The 21,300-nt window shown below is 37.1% G+C and overlaps 1 protein-coding gene across 1 annotated transcript in view; it reads left to right on the forward strand.

The window, feature by feature from the left end:
- LOC123552401 (E3 ubiquitin-protein ligase parkin-like) overlaps positions 1–21,300 on the forward strand; it is a 45,870-nt gene that overhangs the window by 14,278 nt on the left and 10,292 nt on the right. The window contains exons 2-5 of the mRNA XM_053542320.1: positions 9,245–9,344; positions 12,086–12,198; positions 16,302–16,382; positions 18,983–19,092. Coding sequence (XP_053398295.1) covers positions 9,245–9,344; positions 12,086–12,198; positions 16,302–16,382; positions 18,983–19,092 — 404 coding nt within the window. The remainder of the gene's footprint in view (positions 1–9,244; positions 9,345–12,085; positions 12,199–16,301; positions 16,383–18,982; positions 19,093–21,300) is intronic.

A 21,300-nucleotide genomic window follows, 5' to 3' on the forward strand; every position in this document is an offset into this window, starting at 1 on the left:
TTTATCTGTTTTAATATACTAAAGTTCCAATATTTAAGCACTATAGATATTTATCTGGTTCACCAGAATATGTTGGAACACCAAACACAATTTTAAATGCTAAAGTCCATGTGGAACACCATAAATAAAAATAGAAAAGTTAATCTTTATGAAGGAACACCTTCTACTTTGACATCTAAGAATAAAGTGTAAGAATACGCTATTTTAAATTAAGAAACCTCATGTTAAAATATATGAAGGATTCTCGTTGGTTATGTGAAATGACATGTGACATTTTTACACCTATGGCTTAAGTAATTATTTAGTCATTATAACACAATATTTTGCTGGTAATTGATGATTAAACAGAAGAACAGGAAAAACAACACAAAGCATTTTTACAAGTTGACAGCTTGGCTTCCTGGCTTAACAATCATTTTGAGACTTTGAGAGTCAGCTTAACATAATCTGACACTTAAGTAATTCCCTATAGTAAAAGAAAATGAAAATTTCCAATGACTGAAATAAACATAAGAATTTACAAAAACTAATTATTAAATCAACTTTAACTTTAAAAGACAAACATTTTGATACTAAACATGTAGGTATTCTGTAAATATTAAATATTATTTGAAATTTTATAGAAAATGCAGTGTAGAAGAAAATTGACAAATATTTGCTTCATAATAACTTCCCCCTGCTTCTTTTACTTTGGTCCCCAAAGTCAAATAAAATATTATAAAATATCAAGTATGTGTATCAGTTCAAGTCACTATTTTTTTTTTATTATTCTATGAGTTCAAAGTCACAACCCATAAGGGCCTGAAGGAGCTACGAAGAAAGGTCTAATGAATTCTTCTTTTGAGGTGCATGCAACAGTGAAGTGGTCCTGTTGGTCACAGAGCTTGCATGTTGTTCCAATGGAAGGACACTCATTCTGGGTGTGACTTACGTTACCAGTGCATCGTGTGCAGGCATACAGGAAGATGGAATGTCCTTCAATTTTATCTGTTTTATTTAATTTTATGATTTCATCTGCCAGGGTTTTTATTTCTCTTTCACAAGCCCAAACTATTTTCTCTAGTCCTTTAATTTTCTCACACTGATTTTCTGCGATGTTTTCAAGGTAATTGTTCTGTATGTTTAACATTGCAACAACACGTTTTGAAGTATTGATGGTTTGTTCCAGCACTGAGCATTGATCTGTGATTTTAGAATGTTCATTTAGTAAAGTGTCTTTGCTTAGTTCCATTTCTTTCGTCTGATCGCGTAATTTTGTGATGAGTTCAGACTGGATTTTAGACTTGTGAGTCACATATTTGTTTTCATCCTCTAGAGACCTAATCATTTCGTTTTTAGATACATTTTCCTGCTGAATCGTCAACACAACTGATTTGACATCTTCTGCTTTAGCTGAGATATTCTCCAAATGGAATCTTTCTAATGAATTGAAACACTGTTTTTGTAGTTCTGATTCCTCCATTTGATAGAAAGGAAGGTTTTCAGCATCCTTTCTGTTCAGGAATGCTGTCATTCTGGCAGTGTCCCTTAATTTCTTTTGTTTCTGAATAAGTGATGGTGACTTATAGTGCACACTGGTGTGATATGGTTGTTGTGATTGCTGAGGTATCCTGTAGTTCTGATTGATAGGAGTTAGGTAGATCCAGTTTCCATGTTTATGAGTTCTTCTGGTAAATCCAAACATGTTTCCTTGCAGTTTCATTTCAAGTTCACTTTAAGTCCAGTAAAATATATACTTGTAGATGTGGGGAATATAAGATGAGTTACTCACTTGGCTTATGTCTGCAGAGGTACTAGGAAAGTCAGATGAGCTAAAAAGTCATCTACCCGGATTCTCCACCAAACTATTATGCGACGATTCGCACTACATTAAAAATAAATCAAGTCCAGTGTAGTTTATCTGTTTTAATATACTAAAGTTCCAATATTTAAGCACTATAGATATTTATCTGGTTCACCAGAATATGTTGGAACACCAAACACAATTTTAAATGCTAAAGTCCATGTGGAACACCATAAATAAAAATAGAAAAGTTAATCTTTATGAAGGAACACCTTCTACTTTGACATCTAAAAATAAAGTGTAAGAATACGCTATTTTAAATTAAGAAACCTCATGTTAAAATATATGAAGGATTCTCGTTGGTTATGTGAAATGACATGTGACATTTTTACACCTATGGCTTAAGTAATTATTTAGTCATTATAACACAATATTTTGCTGGTAATTGATGATTAAACAGAAGAACAGGAAAAACAACACAAAGCATTTTTACAAGTTGACAGCTTGGCTTCCTGGCTTAACAATCATTTTGAGACTTTGAGAGTCAGCTTAACATAATCTGACACTTAAGTAATTCCCTATAGTAAAAGAAAATGAAAATTTCCAATGACTGAAATAAACATAAGAATTTACAAAAACTAATTATTAAATCAACTTTAACTTTAAAAGACAAACATTTTGATACTAAACATGTAGGTATTCTGTAAATATTAAATATTATTTGAAATTTTATAGAAAATGCAGTGTAGAAGAAAATTGACAAATATTTGCTTCATAATATATATCTTTCTTCTACTATTTTCACCTATTTGCTTAGTTTAATATTCTTAATTTATGTTGATACGTTTACTAAAAGAATAAAAATTCGTATGTATGTGCGTCCCTGTAAATATCTTGTAGGAATGATAGTTTTCCCATATTTTACGAAAGAAAATGCTAACAATCATTTGCGGTTTCGATGCCGGCATTTATATTTCACGGCGTTCATTTTCTTTTCTATTGTTTGACATATTTGCTTAATTTAATATTCATAATTTATAATAATACGTTTACTAAAAGAAAAGAAAAATGTGTGTATGTGCGTCTCTGTAGATATCATGTATCAATAACAGTTTTCCAGAATTTTACAAAGACAATAAAAACAACAATTCATTAATCGTTTTACGAGAAAAAAAAAAATGGTTTTAAAAGATACTTACTCGGAATCATTCCGTGACAAAAATCCAAACATTGACATGTTGTTTTTGGCAATTTTTGCGTTTCCTTTTTCCAATTGCGAGAGCCTACGTTTAGCAGACAGCATGTTTGAATCTTAACAGAACTAATTATTACAATTAATATTGCAATATCGCATTAAACTTCCAAATAGCGAAGTGTGAAAAAATAACGCTTGAATCATTAAATTTCAACTTCGAATTAGATAATTGTTATCAATATTGATCAAAGATAAAGTGACCGAAAAGCGAGCACACGCTGTCATGATTACGTCACTCGATTCATGTCACCCGCTATGCGAATCATGAAATACACGAGCCGGCTTCCTGTGTCGTGTGTCATTCATTAATTACGGGTAAGACATTATTAACACAGTGACAATTTTATGATAATTAGTTGTAAGTGGGCAATTCAAAAGGCACGTGGCGCATACGATCCTCTTGGAGGGCAGCGTGGCGCCCGGGAAAAGGGGCATGGCGCGGCGCCACGCTGAAAATGCCTAGGAAAAACACTAGCATATATTTGATAGCAGTTTATCTATAGCTTTTTGTGCAGAACATGTCAAATAACTTTTCTTTTCACAAGATAAATGTATTACCTACAGCAAATTAAAATATTTCTTTCGTTTTTCATACTGTGAAGCTTTTAATTTATGTTCATATTTTAATCACTAATGATTACGCCTGCGTTTGGACGTGGCTGATTTGGACGTAATATCAGACTGAAATGAAATGAAAGTGATAATTACATCACGAGTTGGACTAGATTTTATTCAGCCTATTGTTAAATTCATGCACCTGCTTCTGATTTCTTGTTCAGCTTGTGTGTATCAACCATGTGGTTTCATTGAGCGAATTTTACACAGGAACATCTTCTCGTCAACATAGGACCATATTTTCAGAGGTTTTCTGACAATCGGTTTTTGATAATGCCAAGGCTAAATTAAATTTAAGAGGGGGGCCCAAATTTTGGCCATGCTCGAATGTTGGTGAATACATTCACGTCAGTGTGAACATGTTTCATGCACAGATTTCACATAATAAAAAATTATTCTGAGCGTGAAATCATGCACAATTTTTTTTAAAAAACACATCATTGTCAATCAATTTTCCTTAGTATCGCTGTTGTTAATATCACCTTTGTTGTGTTCACTAATAAAAATATATTTATTCAAGACAGTTTACTTTCTATTTTGGAAACCCAGATGCGTGACATAAATGACAGGTATGAAAAGTCGATAATGCAGTATCGGTAATGTACAGAAATTATTCACTTGCATGGTACACAGTCAACCACAGGATTTTGACATCACAGGTTTAGTGATAGGTAACCGTGGACGGCCAGTAAGTTGACATACAGTGAGAAATCGTCTTAGAGAATGGGAAATCATCTGCAGCAGGCCCTACTTTTGGTCTGGTTCTTGCGCAACGTTAACTGTCACCAATACCTGATTTGGGTGAGCAACCATCGCAGTCAGCATTGGCAGAATGTAGTGTTTAGTGATGTGTCACTTTTCAACTTGTAGAACTCAGACAGAGGTATCTGTGTCACAATGTCGTGAATGCTAAGCAAACAACTGCATTTTGTAGCAGAACCTTTACATGTGGGCGGAGTTACGGTCTGGGCAGCCATCAGCCATAAGTTTAAGTTCCAACTTGTCGTGTTCCAAGGTAATCTCGCAGCCAGGCATTGCATCAGCCAGAAATAACGTCCTTTATGGTTGTCCCTATTATATTCTGTCAACGTCAAGGCTTGGTCTTTCCGCATGACAACGCGCAATCTCACTTTGCACATGTCACCAGAAACTTTTTACAGACAAGCAAAATTGAGGTTTTGCCTTGGTTGGCATGCTTACGGGACTGCAAACCGATTGAACATACCTGGTATTACCTTGGACGGGGGATACATCAATGTCAACCGCAGCCTGCCAATGTCCAGATACTGATAGTGCTCAGCGCTTCACCAGGAGTGGGCCGGAATCCTATGGTATCTGCTATGCAACATCTTGCTGCTGTGGTTGCCAGTAGAAGCGGCTTCACCAGGGCACTCATTTGGCCATTTTTTGGGCCGAATATGGGCCCCATTCCCCTCATAAAATAATATGTTTTTTTTCCCCTTTCTCAGAAGAATATTCCCCTGAAAAACCAAAAAAAAAATGAACTCTCTTTCAAATGGTTATATTACAGTGCCTCTATGGAAGGTTACTGCTGCAATGTAGTTACATAAAAATTTGTTAGAAATAATTGAAAACATTATTAGTAAGTGTACATTTGATAGAAATGATTGAAAACAGTATTAATAAGTGTGAAAAATAGTAACATAATTATATATGGCCTAAGCCTTCATATGTTATTGTCCAGTGTTGTGGGTCACTGTGACCTTGACCTTTAACCTACTGACCTCAAAATCATTAAGGGTCATCTGCTGGTCAAGACTGGTCAAGGCTTAGGCTTAGGATCAGAAAACTTGATAGGGAAGTTTATCATGATCAGCAGATGACCCCTAAATATTTTGAGGTCAGTAGGTCAAAGGTCAAGGTCACAGTAATTAGGAACAGTTGAACAGTTTCCGAATGATAACTCAAGAACGCTTAGGCCTGGGATGGTCTTGAAAGTTGGGTTGGTCATGACTAGCAGATGACCCATATTGATTTTGAGGTCAGAAGGCCAAAGGTCAAGGTTACAGTGACCCAGAACAGTTAAATCGTTTCCGGATGATAACTTGAGATATTGCTTGAGCCTAGGATCACGTAACTTTTTAGGGAGGTTGATCATGACCAGCAGATTTTGATTTTGAGGTCAGTAGGTCAAAGGTCAGTCAGGGTCACATTGACCCAGAACAGTAGAACATTTTTGTGCAGTGACCAAATAATTTCTGTTCCTTGTGCAATTACTGAATGCATCAAGGGAGGCATTTCGTAGTCTATGAGCTTTTGTTTCTTCACAATCAGTATTGGTTAAGAATTTAACTTTCTTTTATATTTTCTTTCAAAGACATTTTGGTAGAATTTGGATTTTCTGTGGAATCTCAATTTATATCTATAGTAGACTTTTGAAGGTTATTAGAGCCAGTAGAAGCAAATACATTTTTAGCTCGACTATTTGAAGATTATGGCTCACCCCTCATCGGCATTGGTTAAAGTTTTTATGAAATGGTCATATGAAGATATTTACTTCAAACTTGGAGCACTAGTCTATTGTAATAGTCTTTATCTGTAGGCAAGAGTAAATAACTCTGTCAAGTATTTTGGTTGAATTATGGCCCTTTTTGCACTTGGAAATTGGTTCAGGATGAGCAATTAGTATATAGGTGGATAGCCTCCGTCAACGTTTTTACTTAAACATCTCTGAAACTACTGGTCAGAATTACTCTAAACTTGGTCAGTAGAATCCTGGCATGGACCTTTATCAAGTTTGTTCAAATGGTTCACCTCGTCCCCGTTTGTGCCAGAGCTGAAAATAGAAAAAAACTTTAAAGAACTTCTTCTCATGAACCACTTGATGGATCTTTATCAAACTTGGTCTGTAGAATCATTCCAATTTTGTTTAAATGGGAGCACAGTGCCCTTTTTGGGGGGCCACTAGAGCTAAAACTAGAAATACTTTTAAACGACTTCTTCTCATTCACCGCTTGATGGAACTTCATCGAACTTGGTCTGTAGCATTATTATAAGGTCTCTCCCAAATTTCTTCAAATTGGGGCAACTTGCCCCGTTTAGGGGCAGTAGAGCTAAAACTAGGAATACCTTTAAACAACTTCTTTTCATTAACTGCTTGACGGATCTTCATTAAACTTATTCTGTAGCATCATTATAAGGTCTTCTCCAAAATTTGTTCAATTGGAGGGTGGGGGTGGGGAGTGCTTGGCTCCTTTTAGGGGCTGCTAGAGTTAAAAAATAGAAATAAGTGTACCTTTAAATAACTTCTTTTCATGAACTGCTTGATGAGTTTTCATCAAACCTTGTCTGGAGGTTCATTAAAAGGACCTTGACCATGTTTTTAGCTCACCTGTCACTTAGCTTTTGTGATCGCATTTTGTCCGTCGTCCATCTGTCCGTTCACAATTTCTTGTGAACACGATAGAGACCACATTTTGCAATCAGTTTTAATCAAACTTGCACACAACTTGTATTGGCATAATATCTCGGTTCCTTTCGAAAACTGGCCAGATCCCATCATGGGTTCCAGAGTTATGGCCCCTTAAAGGGCCAAAATTTGCTATTTTTGGCTTGTGGACACAATAGAGACCACATTTTGCAATCAACTTTAATCAAACTTGCAAATGACTTGTATTGGCATAATATCTCGGTTCCTTTTGAAAACTGGCCAGATCCCATTATGGGTTCCAGAGTTATGGCCCCTTAAAGGGCCAAAATTTTCTATTTTTGGCTTGTGAACACGATAGAGGCCACATTTTGCAATCAACTTTAATCAAACTTGCGCACAACTTTTACTGGCATAATATTTCAGTTCCTTTCGAAAACTGGCCAGATCCCTTTATGGGTTCCAGAGTTATGGCCCCTTAAAGGGCCAAAATTTACTATTTTGGCTTTTGCAGCCATATAGAGACTTCATTTATGGTTTGATTTGATACAAACTTGCAAAATATCTTCAACAACAATAAATCCTCGATTCCATGATGAATCTGTCAGATCCAATCATAGGTTCCGGAGTTACAGCCCCTGATTGAACCCTTAAAGAGCCAAAATTTGTTAATTTTTACCTTGTGAACACGATAGAAATGACATTTTATATTTGATTTTAACCACACTTACACACAACTTAAGCACAATAAGATCTCAGTTCCTTTCAAAAACCGGCTAGATTCAATCATGGTCTCTGGAGTTACTGCCCCTGAAAGGGGCAAAATTTTCTAGTTTGGCCCTTTCAGCCATATAGAGGTTTCATTTATGCTTTGATTTGATACAGACTTGCACAGAATGATTATCGTGATGATTTCTAGGCCTGGATCGAAACTGGGTCTTGTCCGGTCAAAAACTAGGTCATCAGGTCAAATCAAAGGAAAAATTTGTTAACAACCTAGAGGCCACATTTATTACCCTATCTTCATGAAACTTGGTCAGAATTTTTATCTTGATGATTTCTAGGCCATTTTCGAAACTGGGTCATATGGGGTCAAAAATTAGGTCACCCGGTCAAATCAAAGGAAAAGCTTGTTAACACTCTTGAGGCCACATTTATGCACAGGCACGATATCAGACCTGAGACAAAAAATATGACCAGATTGATAAAAATCCTTGTTTTAATTCTAAATGTGTCGAAAATTAAAAATATACAGTAAAATATGAGCCCCCTTCAAAAGATACATATGTCTACTGAAGGCCAGAATCTCAAGATTCGAGCCTGCGAGCAATGGGTTCACTTCCCGGTCCTTTGTGAAATAAATTCTTGAGACAATTAAACAAACTATCTATCACTATTTCACGTGTACATTTAGCTACAAAATGAGACCGACCCCAAGTCTCTATGAAATAGTGATAGGTAGTTTGTTTTATTGTCTTGAGAATTTATTTCACAACGGCCCGGGAAGTTAACCCATTGCTCGCATGCTCGAATCCCGAGATTCTGGCCTTCAGTAGACATATGTATCTTTTGAAGGGTATTTCATATTTCACTACATTTTTTCATTTTTGATTCAGTCTGGTCATATATTTTGTTCAAGGTCCAATACTAGTGCCTGTGCATTTGTGACCCTATCTTATGAAACTCGGTCAGAATGTTTATCTTGATGATTCCTAGGCTAAATTCGAAACTGGGTCATATGGGGTCAAAAACTAGGTCACCAGATCAAATCAAAGGAAAAGCTTGTTAATACTCCTGTTCATTTGATGTGCATGAAACTTGGTCAGAATGTTTGTGTGCATGAAAGATCACATAAATTTTTATCTGGGTCATGTAAGGTCAACAACTAGGTAACCAGGACAAATCAAAGAATAAGCTTGTTTACACTCAAGGGGCCACATTTTTTGGTCCAATCTTAATGAAAATTGGTCAGAAATCACTAGGTAAAACATGTTTACACTGTTATTGTATGTTACTCAGGTAAGCGATTTTGTTGGTGTGTGACAGCAAAATATAGAAAAAAATCAACTTTTAAACAACTTTTGTTTTAATGAATAGCTTAAAGGGTTTTCACCAAACCTAGTTAGAAGCAAAGTCAGATGTTTAAGGTTTTCTGCAGGTGAGCAACTTGGGCCTATTTGGGTCTCTTGTTTATGTTTTTCAGGACTTGAATCTTGGTCAGGGAAGTGTTCTTCACTTATATAGGGTTGGTGTAGTGGGACAGGCAAAGCCGTTACTGTCAGTGCGTCAGAAAGATGATACAGGTTTGCTTAGTCTTCTATATTTCTACACGGATTTCCCAGACCCCAGTTCCTTGCATCATTGACAAATTTTATAACCCAAGCACTTGCATTTATGAAGTTGTCTGGGATGAACAAATCTTGTTTGCTAGATTTAGTCTTTTCTGTTAATTCTCTTTTTGGCCTTTGCCTGTCCGAAGAAATATGGCACTCTTAATAATGTCAGGTCTATAATTCTGCCATCCAATGACCATGAGTTGAAATTTCTACCTTTTTGGACATTCCCGTTTCCATAACGAAAATAGACTGCACAATTTTAAAAGCCTTTTAGTGAATAAGTAACAAGACTATGATAAGGAAAATCAGTTGTTTGTACTGGAATAAATTGTTTGTACTGGAATAAATTGGATATATTATAAGACTGGCCATAAACCTTGGCTGAAAACATTTAAAAGCTGCATGACAAAAGCAAAGTTAATACTTCCTACTTGATTACTTGCGGTGGCAGACGGCATCCACATGGAAAGTATATGAACATTGCTGAAACAGCAGTCCAAATTTTAAAGGCTTGGTCTGTATACATTTTATAGCGGTGAATAAAATCTGCTTGAAATAGTTGGTAACTGTTGTCTGGACAATGAAAGAAGAAAAGTCCCTGAATTTTTATGCCCCCCTTCAAAGGAGGGGTACATTGTTTTGCAGATGTCGGTCGGTCAGTCTGTCTATGTAGACCAGTCCCTGTTTCTGGATGATAACTCAAGAATGCTTGGGCCTAGGATCATGAAAGTTGATATAGGGGTTGGTCATTACCAGCAGATGACCCCTATTGATTTTGAGATCAGTAGGTCAAAGGTCAAGGTAACATTGGCCAGAACAGTTAAATGGTATCCAGATGATAACTCGAGAATGCTTAGGCCTAGGATCATGAAAGTTGATAGGGAGGTTGGTCATGAACAGCAGATGACCCCTACTGATTTTGAGATCAGTAGGTCAAAGTCACAGTGACTCAGAACAGTTAAACAGTTTCCGGATGATAATTCAAGAATGCTTGCGCCTAGAATCATGAAAGTTGGTTGGGAGATTGGTCATTGCCAGCAGATGATCCTTGTAGATTTTGAGGTCAGTAGGTCAAAGATCATGGTCACAGTGACCAAGAACGGTTAAATGGTTTCCGGGTGATAACTCGAGAATGCCTGGGCCTGGGATCATGAAAGTTGATATGGAGGTTGGTCATGACTAGCAGATGACCCCTATTGATTTTGAGTTTAGTAGGTCAAAGATAAATGTTACAGTGACCCGGGACAGTTAAATGGTTTTCGGACGATAACTTGAGAACGCTTGGGCCTAGGATCATGGAAGTTGATAGGGAAGTTGATCATATCAGCATATGACCCCTAATGATTTTGAGGCAAGTAGGTCAAAGGTCAAGGTCACAGTGACCCAGAACAGTTAAATTGTTTCCTGATGATAACTCAAGAATGCTTGTGCTTAGGATCATGAAATTTGATTGAGAGGTTGATCATGACCAGCTGCTGACCCCTATTGATTTTGAGGTCAGTAGGTCAAGGTCACATTGACCCAGAATGGTAGAACTTTTTGTTCAAAATTCGTTTGAGTTGTTAGAAGTTTGAGCCATTGAAAATTATACATTATAGAGGGATTTTGTATGGACCTGACCTGAGGATGATTTTGAGCAAAAGGTGGCGTTCAGATGAATGAAGTTTGACTATATCACGCAATATTGTACCTATGAAACATAAAGAAATGAAACACAGGGCAGTGTGCTAACTAATGTCATTATTGAGTCTATTCTTGTTATATCGAGTATATTCTTGTCATATGTAAAAAAAAAAATCCTAATTTTGATTTTTATGACATTTTTATACACCGGTTTATGACATTTTTATACACCTGTCTGGAAGAGCGGGGCGTATTATGTGAACACCTGTGGAGGGCGGACGGGCGGGCGGTCGGCATCCAAAAGCATCTTCACCAAACTTGGTGAAAATGTTTGTGGGCATAATATCTCGGCCAAGTTCGATAACCAGCAAAACCGCCCAGGCACTCTTGATTTATGGCCCTTAAATTACTCAAAAATTTGCAAATTTTAGCCTTGTCGCCCTCTAAGTCAAACAGTTTTCATCCGATTTTCACCAAACTTAGTGACAATGTTTGTGGGCATAATATCTCGGCCAAGTTCGATAACCAGCAAAATCACCTTAGGCACTCTTGGATTATGGCCCTTGAATTACTCGAAAATCTGCAAATTTAGCATTGTCCGCTCTCTAAGTTGAACAGTTTTCATCCGATCTTCACCAAACTTGCTGACAATGTTTGTGGGCAAAATATCTCAACCAGGTTAAATAACCAGCCAAATCACCTCAGGCACTCTTGGATTATGGCCCTTGAATTAGGCCAAATTGGAAGACGGGCGTATTTTGTGACAGTCTGCCACTCTTGTTTCCCAGTTGGAAAGGCCCTGGCCCTTATCCCAAATAAGTTGGAAAGAACAGGTTTCATGAAGTCTCTTACCATACTTAAGGAAAAGAGAACTTTTAAAAGAAAGCGTTAACTGAACGGAGAAAATGTTTCTTCTGATAAGACTTACTGAGGGCAGAGAGTGAACTCACAGACATTGACTGAATTAGAAATATACAAGTTTCATGCTGCAGGCCTTGTTACTTGTAGGTCTTGTATACTATATTGAAACATTCTGTACCAACATTTCTTGACCTAAATCAATTTGAGATGTTCCTATTTTTCAGATAAGAAGCGATACCAGTATTATGTGTACTGTAAAAAATGTGATGGTTTATTTCCCGGCAAGTTGAGAGTTAGGTGTTCAGATTGCATGCAGGGTGCAATTCTTTTAGACAAGGTATATACACAATTTTTATATACACATTTATTATATACCTGCAGATGGTCGGTCTGAAATACAGCTTGTATTTAATGAACTGATAAAACCTTGTGTTCATCTCCAGTGGATAGAGAAAAATATTCAGTGGTAGGACTATTACCTTGACATTCCATGCATTCAAAAGTTAACCATTTCAGACCATTTTTAGCTCATCTGATTTTTTGAAAAAAAATGATGAGTTATTGTCATCACTTGAGCGGTTGTCGGCGTCGGCGTCGGCGTCGGTGTCGGCGTCGGCGTCTGCGTCGGCGTTGCTTGGTTAAGTTTTATGTTTAGGTCAGCTTTTCTCCTAAACTATCAAAGCTATTGCTTTGAAACTTGGAATACTTGTTCACCATCATAAGCTGACCCTGTATAGCAAGAAACATAACTCCATCTTGCATTTGCAAGATTTATGGCCCCTTTTGTACTTAAAATATCAATTTCTTGTTAAGTTTTATGTTTAGGTCAACTTTTCTCCTAAACTATCAAAGCTATTGCTTTGAAACTTGGAATACTTGTTCACCATCATAAGCAGACCCTGTACATCAAGAAACATAACCCCATCTTGCTTTTTGCAAGAATTATTGCCCCTTTTGGACTTAGAAAATCAGTTTTCTTGGTTAAATTTTATGTTTAGGTCAACTTTTATCCTAAACTATCAAAGCTATTGCTTTGAAACTTGCAACAGTTTTTCACCATCATAAGTGGACCCTGTACAGCAAGAAACATAACTCCATCCTGCTTTTTGCAAGAATGATGGCCCCTTTTGGACTTAGAAAATATCAGATTTCTTGGTTAAGTTTTATGTTTAGGTCAACTTTTTCTCTTAAACCATCAAAGCTATTGCTTTAAAACTTGCAACTGTTGTTCACCATCATAAGCTGACCCTGTAAAGCAAGCAACATAACTCCATCCTGCTTTTTGCAATAATTATTGCCCCTTTTGGACTTAGAAAAATCATTTTCTTGGTTGAATATTATGTTTAAGTCAACTTTTCTCATAAACTATCAAAGCTATTGCTTTAAAACTTGCAACAGTTTTTCGATCACCATCATAAGTGGACACTGTACATCAAGAAACATAACTCTATCCTGCTTTTTGCAAGAATGATGGCCCTTTTTAGACTTAGAAAATCATGGGTAGGACAATATTTTTATTATACAAAAAAAATCAGATGAGCGTCAGCACCCGCAAGGCGGTGCTCTTGTTAGCTTGACTATTCAAAGAATAGTCCAGCTGTTCTACTCCCCCTAGCGTCAGCATCGGCGTCACATCTTGGTTAAAGTTTTGCATGCAAGTACATATGGCTATCATTAAAAGGCATATAGCTTTGAAACTTATTTTTTCTTTATCTAGGTCAATTACCAACCTCACTGGGTCAAGTCCCATAACTCTGACTGACATGTATTTTAAGCAAATTATGCCCCGTTTTGGACTTAGAAAATCCTGGTTAAAGGTCTACGTGCAAGTTACTATCTCCAAAACTAATGCAGATATTGAATTGAAACTTCACATGCGTCTTGGGGTTATAAAACTAGTTGATAGCATCAAGTCCTATAACTCTTATCTGCATTTTACTCAAATTATGCCCCCTTTTGGACTTACAAAATCCTGGTTAAAGTTTTGTGTGCAAGTACATATAGCTATTACTTAAAGGCATATAGATTTGAATCTTATTTTTATGCCCCCGAAGGGAGGCATATTAGTCCCTCCGTTCGTTTGTTCGTCACAACGTTAACTTTTTGCATGAAGGCACTTTACTCGCGAACCACTGCACCCAGGACCTTCAAACTTCACTTGCTCATAGTACTTATTGAATACACCACCTCTACTGACTTTGGGGTCACCAGGTCAAAGGTCAAGGTCACAGGGGCCAATGTTAACTTTTTGCATGAAGGCACTTTACTCGCGAACCACTGCACCCAGGACCTTCAAACTTCACATGCTGATAGTACTTATTGAGTACACCACCCCATCTGACTTGGGGTCACCAGGTCAAAGGTCAAGGTCATAGGGGCCAACGTTAACTTTTTGCATGAAGGCACTTTACTCGCGAACCACTGCACCTTCACGTGCTGATAGTACTTAATGAGTACACCACCCCTACTGACTTTGGGGTCACCAAGTCAAAGGTCACGGTCACAGGGGCCAATGTTAACTTTTTGCATAAAGGCACTTTACTTGTGAACCACTTCACCCAGGACCTTCAAACTTCACATGCTCACAGTACTTATTGAGTACACCACCCCTACTGACTTTGGGGTCACAAGGTCAAAGGTCAAGGTCCCAATTAGGGCCCAATCTTAATGAAACTTCGTCAGAATGTTACCCTCAATAAAATATTGAACGAGTTTGATATTGGGTCATCCAGGGTCAAAAACTAGGTCACCGGGTCAAATCAAAGGAAAGGCTTGTTAACACTGTAGAGGCCAGATTTATGACTATATCTTCATGAAACTTGGTCAGCATGTTAATCTTGATGATATATAGGTCAAGTTCAAATCTGGGTCAGGTGGATTCAAAAACTAGGTCACTAGGTCAAATCAAAGGAAAAGTTTGTTAACACTAGAGGCCACATTTATGACTGTTCTTCATGAAACTTGGTCAGGATGTTAATCTTAATGATCTCAAGGTCCAGTTTGAATCTGGGTCATGTAGGATCAAAAACTAGGTCACTAGGTCAAATCAAAGGAAAAGCTATTTTACACTGTAGAGGCCACTTGTATGACCATATCTTAATGAAACTTGTTCTGTATGTTAATCTTGATTATCTATAGGTCAAGTTCAAATCTGTGTCAGGTAGGGTCAAAAACTAGGTCACTAGGTCAAATCAAAGGAAAAGCTATTTAACACTAGAGGCCGTATTTATGAGCATATCTTAATGAAACTTGGTCAAAATGTTAATCTTGATGGTCTTTAAGTCATTAGGTCAGGTGAGCGATACAGGGCCTTCATGGCCCTCTTGTTTCCTTTTCTAGATCAATTACCAACCTCACTGGGCCAAGTCCTGTAACTCTGACATGTATTTTGGGCAAATTATGCCCCTTTTTGGACTTAGAAAATGCTGGTTAAAGTTTTACATGCAAGTTACTATCTCCAAAACTAATGCAGATATTGAATTGAAACTTCATGTGTGTCTTCATATTTATAAAACTAGTTGATAGCATCAAGTCCCATAACTCTGACCTGTATTTTGGGCAAATTATGCCCCCTTTTGGACATAGAAAATCTGGTTTAAGTTTTACATGTGAGTTACTATCTGCAGAACAAATGCAGATATTCAATTGAAACTTCACTTGTGCCTTCAGGGTTATAAATCAAGTTGATTGCATCAAGTCCCATAACTTTGACATGAATTTTGGTCAAATTATGTCCCCTTTTGAACTTAAAATTTCTGGTTAAAGTTTTGCATGCAAGTTACTATCTCCAAAACTAATGCAGATACTGGCTTGAAACTCTATCGATATTTTAACATTTAGGGTAATATTTTCCTGCTTCTGGGACAATATTTCGAATAGTCGAGCACTAGCTGTCTTACTGACAGCTATTGTTAGCTTGATTTTTGAAAATAATGTCATTGAGGTATTGTCGTCACCGGATCGTCTGTGTCTGTGTCGGCGTTGGTTAAAATTTTTGCCAGGATAGATCACACAGATACCTTGAGGGATCCTGGCCTGGCGAATGTCACGAGACTGTGACGAGAGTTGAATCCAGCGTTGCAGATCAAGGTTCCGTTATAACAATCCTCTTCTTTTAATATGCATATTTATCCTTTTTTTGTCAGAAGGAATAGATCAAAATAATGTTGTTACACACTACGCGTTAGTTATTGTACAATGTAAAATCTGAGATGAACAATTAAACGATAGTTTGAAAAACAAACTCAGATCTTACATTTGCTGCTTCATGATGTCACATTGTTAATGCTGAAAAATATAAAAACTCCTATGAAATTTACAGGTCTGCTTTACTGTTTGATACGAAGTGGCAGATTTTGTTAAGCACACCTAAAGCTGAAGGCAAGAATTAAGCTGAAATAATAAAACTTTTATTGATTAACTTCATGTTGGTTGTTACAGGAACCATGTAACTGGGATGATGTACTGTTACCAGGGAGACTCAGTGGTCACTGTACAACTTGCAATAAAACCAGCACTGCTGTGAGTCATTCTTGCATTCTTAGTGGTAAAAGTTTGGCAGACCATGTACCAGTCTCTTTGTTGAACATTCATAATTTTTAAGAAGATTCTGCCCCAAGCTTTTTAACCAGGTTTTCGTTGAAAACCTGAGTTATTAGATTGGGGTAGATGTTGGTCGGGCGGGCGGGCGGCGGCATCAAACTGGTGTTTCCGGTCAATAACTTTTGTTTCGGTAAAGATATTTGAATAAAACATGGTATATATGTAGCTTATATCAAGACAAAGGCTGGGATTGATTTTGGGGTTTCTGGGGTCAAGGTCAAGGTCACTGTTACTTAAAATAGAAAAAAAAGGGTTTCCGGTCAATAACTTAACTTAGGAATGAGCTATCATGATGAAACTTGGTGTATAGAAAACTTATATAAAGTTGTAGCTTGGGATTGATTTTGGGGTTTCTGGGATCAAGGTCAAGGTCATTGTTACTAAAAATAGGGTTAGGGTTAGGTTAGGGTTAGGGTTAGCATATCTTCTACATGCATGGAGGGATTTTGATGAAAGTTGGCACAATTGTTCACCATCAGGAGACGGAGTGTCATGCGCAAAAACCAGGTCTAAGGTCAAGGTCACACTTAGAGGTCAAAGGATACAAGAATGAAAACTTTGTCCGGAGCATATCTTCTTCATGCATAGAGGGATTTTGATGTAACTTGGCACAATTATACACAATCAGGAGACGAAGTGTCTTGCGCAGTTCCCTTCTTTAGAATTACTTCCCTTTGTTGTTACTATAAATAGCTTATATTGTAACTTTTTCATTACTAGATGTAGGGAAAAATCAAGACCACTTTTCTGTAGTACAACATGCATGTTACATCCAATTTTGAGGTGTATTTTGACCAATCTCTACCTGGAAAGGATTTCTGTGTGGACTTACAATTTTTTTTTTTGTATTTTTTTATGTCCCCGAAGGGAGGCATATAGTTTTTGAACCGTCTGTCAGTCTGTCGGTCTGTCAGTCTGTCCGCAATTTTCGTGTCTGGTCCATATCTTTGTCATCCATGGATGGATTTTCAAATAACTTTGCATGAATGTGTACCACAGTAAGACGACGTGTCGCGCGCAAGACCCAGGTCCGTAGCTCGAAGGTCAAGGTCACATTTAGACATTAAAGGATAGTGCATTGATGGGCGTGTCCGGTCCATATCTTTGTCATCAATGGATGGATTTTCAAATAACCTGGCATGAATGTGTACCACAGTAAGACGACATGTCGCGCGCAAGACCCAGGTCCAAAGCTCAAAGGTCAAGGTCACACTTAGAAGTTAAAAGATAGTGCATTGATGGGCATGTCCGGTCCATATATTTGTCATCCATTGATGGATTTTCAAATATCTTGGCATAAATGTGTACCACAGTAAGACGACGTGTCGCGTGCAAGACCCAGGTCCGTAGCTCAAAGGTCAAGGTCACACTTAAACGTTAAAGGTCATTTTTCATGATAGTGCATTGATGGGCGTGTCTGGTCCATATCTTTGTCATTCATGCATGGATTTTAAAATAACTATGCATGAATGTGTGACACAGTAAGACGACGTGTCGCGCGCAAGACCCAGTTCCGTAGGTCAAAGGTCCTAAACTCTAACATCGGCCATAACTATATATTCATTCAAAGTGCCATCGGGGGCATGTGTCATCCTATGGAGACAGCTCTTGTTTTTTTTTTTTGGTTTTTTTTTTTTATTGTTTTTTTTTAAGATTAACTTCCCTTAGTTGTTACTATAAATAACTTATATTGTAACTTTTTTATAATTGACCATAGGGAAAAACCAAGACCACTTTTCTGTGGTACAACATTATAGTTGTTATTTTCTAATTTTAGGTGTATTTTAAGGTATCTCTACCTGGTAAGGAGTTTTTTTGTGGACTTAGAAAAACAAAAGAATTACAATGATTACTAAACAACCACAAAATTAAAATTACATCTGCAAATACAGGTGCTAGAGTAAAGAAATTTGCTGTGACGGGCGTATATTGTGACATTCTGGCACTCTTGTTTATTCTTACGAAAAGTGTTGAAAACCTGGTTTCGTGGCATTGCGCGTTTCTTGTATTGAGCATCCTTTAATTCAGTCATGCTTTTAAACGATTTTTAATACATTTGCAAGGGAATATAATATAAAAATGATTTTAATACATTTGCAAGGGAATATGATATGAAGACAACAATTTTTAATACTGTACATTTGCAAGGGAATATAATATGAAAATGATTTTTAATACACTTGCAAGGGAATATAATATAAAAATGATTTTTAATACATTTGCAAGGGAATATGATATGAAAACAACGATTTTGAATACATTTGCAAGGGAATATAATATGAAAATGATTTTTAATACACTTGCAAGGGAATATAATATGAAAACAACAATTTTTAATACATTTGCAAGGGAATATAATATGAAAACAATGATTTTAATTTAATACATTTGCAGGAGAAAATAATATAAAAACAAATCAGATCATGTCAAAGGAATTTTTAATGAATCATAAAACTAGATTAAATGCTTTCAGTCATGTGACTGCTTCCAGTAAAAAAAAAAATATCATTTTCTTTCAGCAATTTTACTTTAAATGTTGTGAACATGACGGAGAGGAAGAATGTGTACCATTAAAGTATATACGTCCCAATAGACGCTGTGTGGAGTGTGTTACCTGCACAGTAGACAGGTAAGTGTTCTAAGAGGGAGACTTTGTCTTTGTAAGATATATTCCTGTATAGCTTGGACAGAGGACAGGTAAGTGTGCAGTGGGTTGCATGTTCATTGGTCAGGTAAGTATGGAGCCTGTTCAGTGTGCATGTTACTTGTATATCAGACATTTAAGTGTGCAGTATGTTACTTTACAGTGAACAGATGAGTGTTGAGTGTGTTGCATGCACAGTTTATAGGTAAATTCAGAGTGTATTGCCTGTATAGTGATCAGGTAAGTGTGGAATTGGTAACCCATTGCAAGTGTAAGCTTAAAGTGTCTTGTCCTGTACGGTGGAAGGTAAGTGTGCTGTGTTGCCTCTTCAGTGATCAGATATGTGTGCATTTTGTTACCAGCACAGTCAAACCTGTGAACAAAGACCACTCTTCGGAACAAGCAAAAGTAGTCTTTGTTCACAGGTGGTCTTTATTCGGGGGGAAGGGTCACTTCTCAGTTAGCCATTATCATGCTGATAAAAAGTATTTTTACAGCTTCTTTCTTTCTTTATATTCTATGTATTAATTCGGCCGGTGCAAACTTGCAAATTTTCAATCAAGCAGTTATTATTATCTTTGCTATAATGCGAAAGTCATGAAAATCTGGCAGATTTCAAATATTTATATGCCGGAACGGTCCAGCTTGGTCGTTATTGGGGGCAAATATGACCCTTGGTAATGAATTAGGCCAGTCGCTGGTCGCGGTCGCCAGGTGGTCGCTATTCACAGCCTTTTAATGAGCATTTTTCTACGGGGGGGACCAGAGACCGGTCGTTGTCGACAGGTGGTCGCTATTCACGGGTGGTCGCTAGCACAAGTTTGACTGTACATTGCTTAGATAAGTGTGGAATGTGTTGCCTGTTCAGCGGACAGGTAAGTATGAAGTGAATTACCTGTACAGGGGACAGGTAAATATAGTGTGTGTTCACTGAGCGTTGCCTGTTCAGTGAACAGGTGAGTGTGGATTTTTTCATTCACTGTATAAGCATGAAATGTCTTGTCTGTACAGGTGACTAGTGACTGTGAGTGTGGAGTGTTTTATCTGCACAGTGGACAGGTAGGAGTATGTTACATATACAGTGAACTGTTAAGTGTGGAGTATGTTGCTTGTGCTGTGAAAAGTTAAGTTGGATGTGTGTACCTGTACAGTGGACAGGTAAGTGTTGAGTCTGTGACAGGTATAGTGGATGAGTGAAGAATGTGTTACTTGTCCAACAGACAGGTAAATGAGGAAATCTTCAAAAGGGGTACATACAAATTTGAGAATATTTATGTGCAAAAAGAAAAAGAAAGTATACATAAAAAATGGGAAAACTTGACACATATTTGTTCGGTATGTGCACATGAAAGTTGAATGATGCATGTCTTCATATTGATATGACAGACATATTTTTTTGATAATTTGTCAGTTATTGGTTACAAAAGATATGCAGGAACTATTACCGTCATCCTACAAATATAAGACGCACATTTTTTTACGAGATTCTGGTCTCGAAAGACTGATGCGTCCAATATATGGGTATAGAAAAAGACCAAACATTTCCCCCAACTCAAAAATTAAGAAAATCGATCTTTGTTTACCCCGCGTACCTCTATATTGAAGAGAATTCAAGGGGAGTAAATACCAATGACTTGGGCATAGCTAATAGCCGGTATCGGGACCCGGCGTCTTAAATTACTTTTGTATAAAATGTAAAATTTAGAGCTCGCGTAAAAAAGATAAATAAATGCTGTTTTTCATTAATATATATTTTACAATGCATTTCTGTAACAGATTATTAAGTTTTTAACAAGACCTGTGTAAAACTTTCCCGGCGCATTTTCACACATTTTGCATTAAAATACTTGAAACTCCATATCAGGTAGCCCGGAAATCGATTATCTAATCTTCAAACATAATTTTGATAGTTGTCTATAATCCTCTTGTTCATCCAGAAATTCACGCCCGAGGCATTACTCATCTTACACCTACTGTCACAATCTGCAAACAATTAACTGTTCATTAATCATACCCGGAGGCAATTGTAAAAAGGTGCATGCGAGATTTTAGAATGATCCAATATGATCATAGTCTCTGATCCGTAATGTTTAAAACAATTTGCAAACCAGTCTTAAAATTACGCCATTTTTCCGCCACGTGCCAAAGTGTACTTCCGTTTTCACTGGCGTCAATATTCATGGAGTGGTCAGA

This window comes from Mercenaria mercenaria, chromosome 4 (genome assembly GCF_021730395.1).
Source record: "Mercenaria mercenaria strain notata chromosome 4, MADL_Memer_1, whole genome shotgun sequence".
Classification (NCBI taxonomy): Eukaryota; Metazoa; Mollusca; class Bivalvia; order Venerida; family Veneridae; genus Mercenaria; species Mercenaria mercenaria.